The 14,970-nt window shown below is 43.2% G+C and overlaps 1 protein-coding gene across 33 annotated transcripts in view; it reads left to right on the plus strand.

Moving 5' to 3' along the window:
* Positions 1-14,970, plus strand: part of PPFIBP2 (PPFIA binding protein 2) — a 144,441-nt gene that overhangs the window by 120,278 nt on the left and 9,193 nt on the right. For 15 of the 33 annotated variants that reach the window (XR_010147125.1, XM_054662011.2, XM_024346948.3 and 12 more), the window contains 7 exons: positions 102-169; positions 1,730-1,787; positions 2,786-2,827; positions 6,983-7,121; positions 8,282-8,314; positions 8,728-8,869; positions 9,545-9,673. Coding sequence is in view for 29 of the 33 variants with exons in the window: in XM_054662011.2 (XP_054517986.1) it covers positions 102-169; positions 1,730-1,787; positions 2,786-2,827; positions 6,983-7,121; positions 8,282-8,314; positions 8,728-8,869; positions 9,545-9,673 (611 nt within the window). In the remaining 4 variants the exon portion in view is untranslated. The remainder of the gene's footprint in view (positions 1-101; positions 170-1,729; positions 1,788-2,785; positions 2,828-6,982; positions 7,122-8,281; positions 8,315-8,727; positions 8,870-9,544; positions 9,674-14,970) is intronic. The other 18 variants (XR_010147127.1, XR_010147128.1, XR_010147126.1 and 15 more) reach the window with 3 other exon arrangements.

The following is a 14,970-nucleotide window of genomic DNA, read 5'->3' on the forward strand; positions in this document are numbered from 1 at the left end:
GAAATGTCTCCCTAAAAGGAATCATGTGAAGCAGGGGGAAAGATGGTGGGTGGTCCCCAAACAGACTGTCCTCTACCATGAGTCTTCTGTCTCTGGTGCAGATGCCTCCAAGATGTAGCTCTCCTACAGTGGGGCCACCTCCATTGCCACAGAAATCACTGGAAACCAGGTAAGAGGCCTGGGCATTTCCCCACAGCCACTGTGCTCTCAGGCTTGCCTTGGGGCTGCCGAAGTAGATGGTGATGACCGTGAATGGTGAGCATGGCCACTGAGTCCTAGGTGCACCTGCCCCTCTGTTGTTAGGGCAGTTACAAACCAGGCCTACCTCTTTTGGCCACAGAAGGGCTTCTCATCCTTCAGGCTGAGGGTGTGGATCATTGTCACTGAGAAAGGATCTGGCCAGGGATTAGAGCCTCAGAGGAGAGGTGGCTGCAACTCATCTGTGTCTTATAGCAGCTCCTCAGAGCTGAGAGCATCCCGTGATGTGTGTTCCTTTTGTCAGCCTCTGCCTCCTGCTCTTAGAGTGAATTTAGCCCTTTGACAATCGAAGCTTTCTAGGGAAGGCCATGTCTTCTCATAGCAATTGGTCTAATTGCTTTAAGGATGCTTCACAACAATGAACTAATAATGGGCTCGCCTCTGAGGTCATTTGACTGCCATCTGTCTTGTTCCCTCTAAAATAAACCTAAATCTAGTTCCCTATGTCTGTACTTTAGCACACATTTTGAAATTGAGCCCCATGTAAGGGAGACATGGAGGCTTCACTACCAAGGTACTGGCAACCACTACCAGGCTGCCTTTCAGCTAAGGTGTTGGGGCAGATGACCACAAGCATCACAGAAACTCCCCAGAATGGTGCTGAGTCTCCAGAGCCTGCACTCTGAGTCCACTTTCCAGAAAGCAGTTGTTCCCTTGAGCCTTTAGCCCAGAGGAAAATGGTAATGTTAGAGAAGTTGATCAGGCAGTCCTTAGTTTTGGAGAATAAGAATTGTGGTTTATGAGTTCACTGAGGGAAAGGTCAACACCAAGGAACTCAGACTGACCAGATTTACAAGAGACTAATATTTTTTAAAATGATGACTTACTCGTATAATCTGAGAAATATGACTGCCAAGGAGACTTGGCACAGGTTACCCTTGTGACCACTGGTGGCATTGCCTCTTGACACATTTGGTGCCTTTCTCTGCAAAATAGACCCTGAGAGAGCCAGATGAGTCTGAGCAGACTAGATGGGCATGCAGATCCAGAGCAGAGTGTGGCAGGGTCCTAGCAAGTGATGTTCTGGAGCCATGGCTGGTTAATGTGTTCATCTCCACTCTAAGGAGGCCCAGGTCCTTGCTCCCTGGATTACTCTTAGACTCAGACAAGCCCAGCATCAGCACCTTTCCCCTCTTTTGACACTGTAGACCTTGGCCTTTTATGACCACACAATTGTCACCTCAGTGCAGCAGAATTGAGTGTATTCTGGCTTTTTGTGCAATGCCAAGAACATTTCATTTGGATTTAAGTGACCCTGTCATGCCCTTACTAACACATTATTGGATCAGTCTATCCCCCAAGGTGGGCCAGTCTCATTTTGTATGTAAAGGCTATTATGAGAGGGTATTTTTTTTTCTTGACTTTGAACCTAAGCCCAAGACCACCGGTTAAGCATTTGAAATGTCCTCTGCATGAGTGATAACATGTACCTCCTTCTCATAACTATTTCTTTCTTTTGTGTTTTTTTCAGGGCTCAGAAAAAGCTCTCTTGTAGTCTAGAAGACTTGAGAAGTGAATCTGTGGATAAGGTCGGCTCATCAACCTATCCTTAAAGATGACTGAGTTACTTTTTTGGGCCTAGCATAGTACTGGGATATACAGGCAGGTCCTGGTCCCTACCTTGTAGAGGATTTTATAAAGTTGTGGAGGAAGCAGGAATTACATGAACATTTTGAGAAAATTAACTGGGTGTGGCCCAAAGCATCTTAGAGGAAGGACAATTCAGGAAATGTTGCCTGGAGTTGATGAGAGAAGATGTTGAGATCAGCAAAGCTTGGTTAGAGTCTGCTGAGCAATAGCAGGTTTTGGAAAATGGTGGAGAGTAGGAGGAGGTAAGGTCAGAGCCATGAGACAGATCAAGCCAGGGAAGATCTTGACTACTAGTCCTATATCCCTGGGGCACTTGGGGACATCGTATAGATTGTTTAATGATGAATTAATGTGAATAAAGGAGATGATCCCAAGGAAAGATGTGGGATCGTCAGGATGTTGGAGAGTGAGCTGTTCTAAGAGTCTGGAAAGATGGAGGAGGGTTTTGTGGCTCCTTATATAGGAGTAGCCCTTGATCATGTGGGTGGACCTCATGCTGCAGGGGACAGTAGCAGGCTCTTGAGCTTGGTCATTAGAGACCAAGGGAGCCTGCCCTGATAGAGACCCTTCAGTGAGCCTGTGCTGCATACCATCCCTTGGTCTCCAATAATGTTCATCAGCCTCCTTGTTGATACAGTGGAGAACCATAAAGGCTGAAGTCTGCAGGAGCCCTGGGATCATTCAGTGGCTCTGCTCCCATGGTCACGCGTCTCTCGGTTGCCATGGTCATGTTGCTGGCAGCTGCCCAGGACATCTGTCCATGGAGTTGGACAGGGATCTTTCCTGCCCTGGATGGTGATTACTTGACATGAAGATGTGGAGGGAGGGGATGCGCCTTTCAGATTTAAGCAAACAGGTAGTCCTGAGTTGTTGCTGTTTGTGAATAACACAAGTCTCTTTTTCTCCACATAAACGAAATCCTCATGTTACTCCATAGTGTATGGATGGGAACCAACCCTTCCCGGTGTTAGAACCCAAGGTACATTGACTTCGTGCCCCGTCGTCTATTTGTGGTTACACTGTTTGCTAGTATTTTAATTTAGCAAGTCATAGTTTTCATAACCTTAAAATGTGCTAACTGTAAGGAGTAAGAGGGCAAGAGGAAAGACGCAACTTTTCTCTCCCATTTTGTTTTTATGTGCACTCAGCTATTTAATATGCTTTTGCTATCATTATCTGTGGGACAGGATCTATTATTATCACCTCCATTTTATAGGCTCAGAAAAATTAATCTTTAACAAAGTAATCTAGATTTAATCACTGGGAAGGGGATTGCTACGATCTCAGCACACTGAAGAACGTGACAGCTCTCGTCCTTTCTGTGCTGCTATGTCATGGTTAAAAAAGCACAAGTGTGCACTCAGTCCCGCTTTGATGAACAAGTCATGTTACAAAAATTCCATTAGGACTGATTTTCTCCAGGGAAGAGTGTTGTGGAAGAGGATTAAGTTTTTAGGCCAGTGCACAAAATGTTGAGCCCATAAAGAAATGAAGATTCATATAATTAGCATGATTTCAGCCACACCCAATCACCATTTATAACATTATATGGAAAATGTATTGTGAGGCTGATGGCATTTCCCTTCTCTGTCCCCTGCCTCTATGTCCATATGAAACATGGAGCTTCTCATTGCTTGCTGACTTCTGCCTGAGAGGGTCATTTTATATTTTCACATCCATATGGTAAAATGGGGCATCTCTGCTCCTCCACATCTGCGTAAGAGAAAGATCTTCTCTGCACGTCTGCATCTATATCAGGGGCTTCTCTACTCTCCCATATTTGTAGCAGTTGGTTCTTCAAGTGGGCAGCCATTCCTTGGGCCATCTGAACTGTATAGCAAAAGTCTTCTGCCTGCTCCCCTGCCCAGGTGCTCTGCAACACAGTCCCTTGAGCCTGGGGTTGGTGTGGTCCCTTTGTGAACTGAAAGGCTTCCTATGGCGTCAGCTGTTAAATCGCTCAGCAGTCCCCCCTCCCACCTCAGCTTCACAGAGGTCATTCGCAGGTGTTTCTAAAGCACTCCTGTAAGTGACCACCTGCTCCTTTGGAAACACACCCAGCTCACAGGCTCAAGGTTTAAGACGCCAATTTGATTACCAAGAAATATAAGTGACGTAGAACTATTTATAAAGAAAAAAAATGCTCCAGATTAAAAGATTAATTCTTACATGGTTTTGACCATAATCACAATCTTATACAACCTCAGTTATTCAACATGACCACCCTCCCCTCTCACCCACATACACCACCGTCCTCCGCCCAGAACAGCTACACAGGTGCAGAACCGCTCCACAGTCATCTTTCTGCAGCATCCCTAACTTTAGTGTCTGGCCCTTGCTTAAACTGCCTCTTGCTTTCTGTGACTGAGAGCTCATTTCATTGTAAGACATCCTTTGTATTCTTTTGCAGCTGTGTGAGCTTCTCTAAAATGTGCATCTGCTGATCCTCTCCCTCCACGTCTAGCCCATGGAAAAAGTCAATCTCCCCTACTCCTGACAGCTCTGGAAATTTAAGTCCCTCATGCCCTCTCTGAGTGCTCTGTTCTCTGGGCTGAACATCACCTTCTCATGTGCATGGATCACAAGCCTTTTAAGCTGCTACTTAGTCTTCTTAGGCTCAGCGCTAGTTTCTCAATGTATTCTTCAAGTTCTGCCCTGGACCAGACTTGGAGTGTGATATTCTAGATGCAGTCTGACCAGTGCCTGCCGTGGTCTAAGGACTCCTCTTCTAGATTGCTGTTTCTTTAGGCCCTGGGTATGTGATATTTCCTGTGCTTCTCCTTATCCACTGTCCACCGTGTGCTAGGCCCTGTGGATATGTTATTTCCTGGCAAACCTGAGGTAGGAATTGTTATTCTCCATTTAGAAATGACCAGAGGTCCTGAGAGGTGGAAGAGAAACAGCTCTGTCTGAGTTGGTCTGACTCAAAGCCTAGGCCCTTTCCACTCTGGCATGCTGCTTCTCTGTTGTAATTTAAAGCAGCTGGATAATCAGTTCTACACTACTCCCTTGGCTGGGGCTTCTGTTCCCCTACAGCCAGGAGGATTGTTCTTTTTGGAGACAGGAGAAACAGAACTGGAGTTGAGCATCCTTGTTTCCTCTGCGTCACGTCTTGACATTGCACTGCCTTCCACATCAGTGAGTCATTTCTTCCCAGCTCTTATTCTTGGCCTGAGCAGAGCTCAGAGAGCCCTTTCCATTGTCCTTGATTCCTTTTTGTTGTCTTTCTTACAGGTCTGGGCTGCCTTTTAAACCCCATCCTTGGGTTAGGTATGTGTTCTCCTTGCATCTCAGCTCCTCAGGGAGCTCCCCGGGTGGCCCACTTGCTTCCTTGGCTGTGTCTGCCCTGCCTTGAGGGAGCATGCATGATGATGCAATCAGAAACATGTTTTTGAGAGCTCTTCCCCCCTCCATATGTCGTATATAATAGGGAGCTTGGAGTCATGCCCTTCAGGTCTCTAAAATCTTTGAACACTACCTTCTCACAGTCAGTGGTTCCTGGGTCTGACTGCATTAGTATAATCTGAGATAATCTGAGATGCTTGTTAAAAATATAGACATCTGGGGTGTGCTTCCAGAGGGACTGAATCAGGGACTGGGCACAGGAGGGATCTGGGAATTCATGTTGTTTTACAAGTGCCCCAGGTAATTATGAAGAGCAGCCGGCACATGAACTACCACTTGGAAACTGTGGGTCTTGACCATATGTCTGATCATGTCTAATCTTCACCTCATGGGTCATCACAAACTTGAAAATCTCTTAGCCTTCCTCTCTGAAGGTTCTAGTTACTTCTACTCCACCAGCCAGTTCTTTCAGAATTCAGTTTCCTCTCACTGTATCTCTCCTTTCTGAACTATTTATAGGGAGTTATAGTCAATGTTCAATGAATGAACTGAAACTCAAACAATTTCTAGGACATATATTTATAAGCAAATTGAATTGGAAATATATTGGATATTTGGCCTTTAGCTAAATGGAACTTCAAAAGATGTCTCAGTCACAGCAGCCTTCCATTACTGTTCTTACTTGCCAGTTTGAAATCCGTTTTGTTTTTTATATTACTTTCTTCTGGATCTAATCACGTGATCCACAGTTGATTCCTTTAGTACATTGCTTCAATTTCTCTTTTCTTTTAGTCTCACTTTCACCGCGCATTCCACTGTGTTTCTCTCAGGTTTGCAGATTTAGAGGCCATTATATGCCTCTTTACCAAATAAGTGCTATCTTCTTCCTCATTTAATCAACTTGTTTCCTTGGGACCTTTCCATGGCCAGGGTCCAAGCATGGAGCTGGCTGCACTGAGGCTCTACCTCGTGCAGACTATGATCCTAAGTTCCCAAAGGAGCTTTGTTGGCATGTAGTCCTCTGGCCCATTTCTTGTTGTCAGCTCCCCCAAGGGTGTGTGTGTATCTTCATGCTTGCCTTAACATGATGTTTTTTAAGAAGCCATGATCACAATATAGGGATTTTTTCTTCTTTTGCTCCACATTTAAACTATAATTTCCCTTCTGTACCACAGCCGCTCTCAGGCAAGATCCATATCATTTATGCAATTGGTCAGGCCCTCACAGGGATCTGCCCTTGTCTGGTCGGAGTAAAGGTTCCAATTAGCAGAAGCACCTCTCTCCTCACCACAGGAAAGCAAATCTGGGGGAAACAGAGGAGCCTAGACCAGACTGAGCTCAGTTTCCTCTCTTGCAGGATTGGTATTTTACATATATATGTATGTATGTATGATAAAACACTAGGCAGCTTTTATTAGAATGCCAATTTTCATATCCAAAGAGCTTACAGAGTAATTCACGGCTGTTAATTCATTGAGTCTCTGAGCACTAGGACAGACAGCAAAGGCCCCTTTGCAAGACAGCTTCACTTCCTGTTAGAGCAGTTTCAGTCAGCCCCAGATTTGCACTTGACTCTGTCCCTGTCTTACTGTGTGGCCTTGGGAAAGTTTCTTCCTTCCTTGGAACTCTGGTCCCCTTTCCCAGACTAGCTAAATAATCTTTGAGGGGTCTTCAAGTCACCATATGTGAAAAATGGCTCTTGGAAAACAGGGAGTTATTCTGTATCCAAGGATTTCCTAACTGAGGCTGACAATTAAGTCGGTATCTCTCTCTTTCTCTCACCTTCCAATAGGACAGCCCTTTCTTGGCGGAGCACAAATATCCCACTTTACCTGGGAAGCTTTCAGGAGCCACGCCCAATGGAGAGGCTGCCAATTCTCCTCCCACCATCTGCCAGCCTGACGCCACGGGGAGCAGCCTGCTGAGGCTGAGTGAGTGTCCAGCCCTGGTGCTGGTGGCCTCTGAGCAGTGTCCTTGGCACTTTCAGTGATTGTATAAGATCCCTGCAGCTACCACCACAATCCACAATTGGAGAATGGTGGGGTGGGTGGCTGGAACAAGTTGTACCTTGGGGTGGTCCCACCTCTAGAGGCTCCCCCTGGGCGAGCTGTTTTCTAAGGTCAGCACTCTACAGTCTCAGCAAACCAGGGTGTGTGTATCCCCTACTTCTTTTCGGCTGCAGCTTTTCACCCTTATTTCCTCTCTTCTTCTCTTCCTCCTCTCAAACTCCTTCCTGTCGTTCCTAGCATTGTTTTCCCTCCTCTCAGACACCCCCTTCTACCCTTCCTGCCCCTGGTGCTTCCTTCCTCTGTCGTTCTGATCTTCTCTCTCCTGTCTCCACCTTCTTCTCTGCAGCTTCCCTATTCCCCGTAGGAGGGTATCATGCACTCCAAGTGGGAGCATTTCCTTAGGCAAATGAAGTCAGTGGCCAATGGGCAAGGGTGTCGGTCTGCAGGTATCCTTTCGGTGGGTAAGACCTGAAACCACAGAGGCTTTTGCTGCTTTTCATTCAAAATAAGCCATCTTTCCCCACCAGCAGCAAAAGATTCAGTGGCCCCGGAAGGGAACATTCTGGTCCTGGCAGGGTTCTTCCTGAGGCTCCTCAGCCTCAGCTCTTCCCTGAGCTGGCCCATGCATTGGCCTAGTGAAGGCCAGCTCTGCCGTTGGCTGCAGGAACTTCAGATAAACCCTTGAATGAGTGTGTTCTAGTGACACTCAAACTGGACTCACTACGGCTTCAGATTGTTCTAGTCTGAGCTGAGTGAGCCCAGGCACCTGCACAAGAGCTGCCTGTGGCCTGGAGTATTCAGCCCCTGCTGCTGTCCCTTCCTTTCCCCGGGTGTGGACACCTCAGCCTGTCACAAAGGGGCACCAGGAACACTTGGTCCCCTCACATGAAACCTCCTCTCAGTGTCAGTCACCACTCACCCCATCCTTCTCCATGGGATTATTTTTCTTTCTGTTTGAGTTTTTCTCTCTTGCTCGATGACACTCTTTTGTTTATTTCTTTGCTTCCCTGTAACTCTGTTGGGCTGGACTTTGGCCTCTCTTGTTTCTTCATGTGGCTTCTCTGCTTCTTGGTTCACTGGAGATCGTGGCCGGAGTGTCAGTGCCCCCGTATTAGGTACTGTACCCATTCCAGGTGAGGTGGAGAGTGAGAATGCCTTTGTTTCCCTACCCTAACCCTCCCCTTCACCAGCACTCAGCCAGGGACCCACTACTGTCTGCGTTCCTGCATCTCCCTCTGAGGAAAAAGAAGCTGCTTGTTGGAATAATCCACAAGTACTTTGGACCCCAAATCCTTAAAATTAAAGACATTAGCTCACCTAGATTTGAAATATTGAGCACACTAATTTCTCAGCAAGGAAGCCTGGAGTCCCCACTAGTCTCTGGGATCTTGGTATGGAGTTCTGCCCTGAAGGCAGAACTGGGCAGATTCTCTGGACTCCCACTGAAGGGGAGGGCCCAGGCTTGGGGAAGAAGGGTTCCAGGGGTCACATCCTTACATTCACATTCATTGCCTTCTTCCAATCTCAGGAGACACAGAAAGTGGCTGGGATGACACTGCTGTGGTCAATGACCTCTCATCCACTTCATCGGGCACTGAATCAGGTCCTCAGTCTCCTCTGACACCAGATGGTAAACGGAATCCCAAAGGCATTAAGAAGTTCTGGGGAAAGTAAGTTGGTGCTGTTGATCCTAATTATATTGCTTAGAATTTTTCTTTTTGATTGGGCAGAGTCTATGTAAGCCCCTGGTCCAATAGACACTGAAACAGCAGTCAAAACAGAGTGTTCATGTTCAAAGAGAAGAATCTGAGATATTTTCCAGGGCCAAGAGAAGGAGAAGTATGAAAGACACCCATTGAATATATCCAGTTGCCTTTCATGTCATGCATCCTAGGCACCCACCCATTCCACACACCCTGAACATAATCTCTGCAGCTTATATTACATTGGCTCTGGCACAGACACAGATGAGACTGTATTCTCCCTTCTTAGGAGTCAGTCTGTTTTAAGAAATCTTTGAAAAACCTTTGAAAGCCAAGTACTTGCTGGCCCAACTGATCCACTTTGTGACATGAGGCAGAAACTGGGGTCTCCTACAAGGCATCAAACTTTGCTTTGACTTCTATGGCAAGTGACCAAATCCCAGAGGCAGGATTCGAATTGAGGCTTGAGTCTGGCCAAGGAGCTGCAACAGGTTGTGATCCTTGATCTCTGGGAAGGTACGGAGAAGCAGTGCTGCCGAGAGTCCCTGTGCTGGCCTGCATGGCCTTGCAAAAGAGGAAGCACAGCGACTGTAGGCTTTCTGACTATTCCATGACCGTCTCCATGGATTCTTCTCCATGCAGAATCCGAAGAACTCAGTCAGGAAATTTCAATACTGACACGCTGGGGATGGCAGAGTTTCGACGAGGTGGGCTCCGGGCAACCGCAGGGCCAAGACTCTCTAGGACCAGGGACTCCAAGGGACAGAAAAGGTAAGGCTTTACCCACTTTCCTTTGATCTCCCTGCTCTGAAAAAGAAGTATCTCCCTTCAAACCTGCATGGGTGAATCTTTACTCCCGTGTTTTGCGGAAACCCCTTTCCATATTCTCTTCCCCAGTCAAGCAGTCCCTACAATACGTCATTTCCAGCACAATATCTCCTGAGTTCTGAGTTACTCAGCCAAGATCAGTACTCCTGGGGGTCTTCCACAGGATTGGAATGTGACATTTTATATCTAACCAAAAGGCAAAAAGTAAGCTGTAACTCTCTTCAGTTTAGTCACCTCAAGATTGCCATACACCAATGCAGAGTACAGGTAATTACTGGTTATGATATGTATCATTCAGATGTCCGTTCTCAGAAATAATATAGTCTAGATTCCAATTAAGGAAGAAAAGCATTTCCCTAAATGCATCATATTGTTTGCAGACCTGCATCCCCTGTGGAAGGGAGCCTTAGCTTATTTTGCACATGGATATGATACTGCACTTCCCTGGCTTGTCAAACAGGTTTCTAGTCTTACCAGGTCCTCGTGCATGAGACATGGGACCTTTCCAGATCCATTTATTCTTCGATGAGTATCCCCAGACTCCAGGACGCTTGAAAAGAAACATGAGAATGTGTAGACCATTAGCTTTTAGAGGCTAGAGAATCTAAGGACATAGTCTAAATCAGAGACCAATTCAGAGCCCTTGGAAAGTGAGCCAGGGAAAGCTTTACCTGTATATTCAATAATTAGACATTCTAATTTACTTGGCAATTTTCTCAATGTAGACATTACTGTTGTTTCTGATTTATCTGAGCTGAAAAAAAATCAAGCTATAGTAAGCTTGAATGATTGATCTTTGTTTTAATTCTGGCTAGTTCTTGAAGGATTGACTCTAGAAGGGGAATCATTGGGTCAGGATATAAAAACCTTCCTAAGACCCCTCAGCATTGTCCCTAGAGTAGTAGAGCATGGTTAGGGAGCTATCTGTATTCTGACAGTCACTTTAGGGTATGGGGTGACCAGGGTCAGTAGCTTTCTTTGCCAAAGGAAAAAACTGCAGTTCCAGCCACAGGCTGCTTTGTTCAAATGTCTTTGTGCTTTATTAACCGTAACAGTGGATGAGAAAGGGGAGACGTATGAAGAAGTCCTGATGAGATTGTTATGTTTATCTAACGGTGCAAAATGAATTTGCTCGTGGAAAAGAAAGGCCTTGTGACTCTTAAGTAGAAATTGATATATGTTAATGTCCTCTGGTGATATTTATAATTTCTAGATATTAATATTTAGGTGTAGCTTTAAAACTGTTGTTGCTAGTATTCTTTAGGAAAAGTACTTTGATACTGAAAGCCTCCAGCCCCAACCTTTTTTTGTTCAGTAAAACAATTGATTTTTTTTTTAATATGATATTTGATAACATTGTGTAGGCACTCTCTCTCAGATTATGGACGAACACATTTTATTTTCTTTCTTCTCCCAGGTAAAGTTTTACAGAGTTACATTCCAATCAGCACTGCTGGACAGAGTGCGCCTATTAACACCCACATCCTTGTCAGCATTAAGTATTTAAATTTTTCTTTTTCAAAGTTTTCTACTTTTATGAACCTCCAAATTTCCTTTTTATTGGTAATTTAGTTTTCATGTTTGTCCTTTTAATTCTTTTGTGAATTATCTGCATTTTTGTTCATTATTATTACTGTATTTCTTATAGATTTCTAACTGTTCTCTATTAAGATATTAAGTCATGTCTAGTAATTGTGACAAAGTAGTTTTAGGTTTGTAGCAGAATTTTACTTTTGCTTCTGATACTTTGATACATGGAATTTTTATGTTTATATAGAATTAGGTTCATCCACTTTGTGAATTCTTTCATCATTTTGTTTTAAATTTTTTCTGTGATTTTTGAAAACTTTGAATAATCCATTTAGGAATTATTACAGTTTGTGAGTTTATTATGAGTTACTATTTTTGAGAAAAAGGCAGTAAAGTATAATGTTTAAGGCAAACAGGCTCTAGAGCCACATGGCTGGATCCCACCTTTGCGGAGTGTTTTTTTCCTGAGTTGATCTACTGAGTGTATTGCCCTTCAGGACTCCAGCTTTAGGAGAGGTCCCCAATCCTACTGCTCCCCTACCCTGAGCCCCATTTTGTTTCCTTTTCCTACACGCATGGTGAGTCAGATTCATCATGAATGTACAGATGCTTAAGCTTCAGGGACCCTCCTTTGTATGGAGCCCTTCCAGGGTCCAGAGAGAGTCTGATCATAGTGTTAACAGGGCCAGGAGTTTTGAAAATTTTGCATAAAAAAGGTATTTTAAACACAACCAGTTTTAAGACTGCTGACTATTTGTACTGCAACTTTCCCTTGGTCTATACTTTTCCTTGTAACAGATGGTGTTAGGGCAGCTGTGGGGGTTTTGGGGGACTTGCTAAGGGGAAGTTGACCTGGGGATCCATGTAGTTTGGGTTTAGGGGGGTATGTGTGTGCATGTGGTTTGCAGTCACTGCATGTTTAGTTTAGTTAGGTTTAATTCACTAGCTTTCCTACTGCACAAATGGCTTCCAGGATTTCTTCTACTTCCCATTGTGCCGATTCGCTCAGTGCTCTGTACTCACTAATGAACTGTGCAATTATAAATGTGCCATGTGCTCTCCCCCTACTGTGAGAAGAGCATATTTGAGAAATCTCAGCTACATCATTTGAACTGCAATTTGAAAGGATGTTTTGGAATGTGTCAACAAAACAAATGGTTTGGCTACATATGAAGGGTATCTTCTCTGTCATCTCCAAATTATTTCCCAGCGTGTTCAGTGGTGCCCTGGCTGAGGATATGGGAGATGCTGGCACTGAGAGGAGCTGAGGAGGAGGTGCAGAAGCTGGGTCTGATTCTGTGTGAACTCCTCAAGGCTTAGGAGGGAGGAGAGGATTCACAAAACAAAAAATGGGAAGACTACTGGAGATGATGCCCAGAGCTCTAGGTGGTTTTGAAAAGGTCGATAGCCCAGAGGTTTTCCAATTATGATCTCAAAAACACTTATTTCCCCTTTAGAGCTGAAATGTTAGGTTCACAAAGACTAGGCAAAAAATAAAAGTTAAAAAATTTTAAAAAGAACTGAAATGTCCCTCAGATATGTTTGTTTTTCCCACTTCCAAGAAACAAGGAAACAAATGAAATAAAAACCAAATATAAAACAAAAGTGATAAAATGAGCATTGAAATTTGAGAGAAATTATTCTTTCTTACATTAAAAAACAAATTATAAACAAAAAATCCAGATCATACCAAAAGCAGTAATTTGCTAAGAGCAAGAGGTAAGTTTTAAACAAAAGGAGTGAGTAGCCCTCTAGATTGTTGTTCATATGAGATGAATGATATGAATCCATTGGGAAAAGGTTGAAATTTCTTGCTGAGTTTACATGATATACTGACAGTGACAAAGATAACATAAAACTCATGTACTGCCACAAGGACATAGACAACACATGAGTTAAATGAACACTGTCAATTCAAAGAATGTTTAAGATTAGCCATAGCATTAGAAAACTTGAATGCGTTATAGTTTTACAACTCACATATAAAAGACATTTGATAGAGGCCTTTCTAAATTTAAATGATTCTAAAAATGTACATGACAATACCAGTTATAAATTGTGAAGATAAAACTTCTTAACTATTGTCATAAAAGATAAATATTGATCAGTCATGCTAGAAGAAAGACTAAATCAACCATCTGTTGTCATAGAATATATTATAAAGTTGTGGACATACAAAGAAGCAGTCAAAGAGTATCCACCCAAAATACGAGAGTAAAGAAGTACTATAGCTGGATACAGTAGCTCAGACCTGTAGTCCCAGCTACTTGGGAGGCTGAGGCAGGAGGATTGCTTGAGCCCAGGAGCTCAAGGCTGTAATAAGCTGTAATTACCTCACTACACTCCAGCCTGGGCAGCAGAGCCAGACCCCATCTCTAAAAATAATTAATTACTAACACCCTGTCTCTAAAATAAATACCCCATCTCTAAAATAACAAATACCCTGTCTCAAAAAAGAATCAAACTATAGAGGTATATCAAGCTTTTATATAATAAAATATTTCTAGATTTTCTGATTTTTTTTCAGTTTTGCAAAACTTGCAATTTTTTGTGGCTTGTTTTCTAATTCTAAATATTCCCTTTGTTTCTAATTATATATTCAAATTTTATACTATTTTGAAGAGAAAGTTTGTAAGTTCCAGGCCTCGTAAAATATTTTCAGGACCCATGAAAGCCCAGGTTCCAGATTATGATTGATCAGTCCCTGCCCCAGGGTATACATTATCTCTAACATTTGATCTAAAATGGGGCATTCTTATCATGCTTATCCTTTAAGGAATTCCTTCACTTTAACAACAGCTCAACCAGGCATTTAAAAAGATATGTTTTAATCTAATATGTTAGGGGTACTTTGAAGGAATCTTTCTGGTCTTTGAAGGAATATCTACGATATTCTATAAATCCTCATTTATGAACATAAAGTTGCTCTGTCGAATCCCCCCTAAAAAAAATGACTCTATTGGGATTTTTAGTGTGCTATTCACACTTTAAATGAAAAATGGATGTCTTTAAGAATTGATGGCTTTATAAAACCCAGTCATCCTGTCTAGGAACATAATCTAGCTTTTCATTTATTCATGTCCTTTTCTATGTAGCTCAGTTGACTGCTGCAGTCAGTACCTCTCCCCACCCCCGCAATCCCCACACATAATCACACAAGGCCAAACATCTCTTGTTAAGGCAATTCCTAGACGTTTTATAATGTTGGTTGCTATGAGTGGGATTTTTAAATTGTTTTAACAGTAGCATTAGTATCTGTACATTGATGGTATTAGAAAATTGTTGATCTTTGTATGTAACATACGTTACATATGTTTATATGTGTATTTCATAAGTGGCCACCTCACTGAGCTTTCTTGGGTTTTCTAAATGGGCAGTCCTGTCATCTGTAAAGAATGGCTTTATTTCTGCCTAATAGCTATACTTCTTGTTCTTATTTATCTCTAATACTGGCTACGACTCTCAGACCAGTGTTGTTAGTACTGATGAAAAATATATTGTCCTTTTATTGACTTTAATGTGAATGTTCCTCCTATTTTGTTAATAAGTAATGTGTTAGCTGTTGTTGATTGGCAAGTTTTTGCTTTTAGTTTTGGGTGTTTTGTTTTTTTTCTTTTTAATGTTAAGAGAACTGACCCTCTTAAATGCTAAGAAAACTAGTTCTCTAAGCATTTTCCTAAAAAGATGATTCCGCCTAATGAGGCCACAGC

Source organism: Pan troglodytes, chromosome 9, assembly GCF_028858775.2.
Source record: "Pan troglodytes isolate AG18354 chromosome 9, NHGRI_mPanTro3-v2.0_pri, whole genome shotgun sequence".
NCBI classification, from domain to species: Eukaryota; Metazoa; Chordata; class Mammalia; order Primates; family Hominidae; genus Pan; species Pan troglodytes.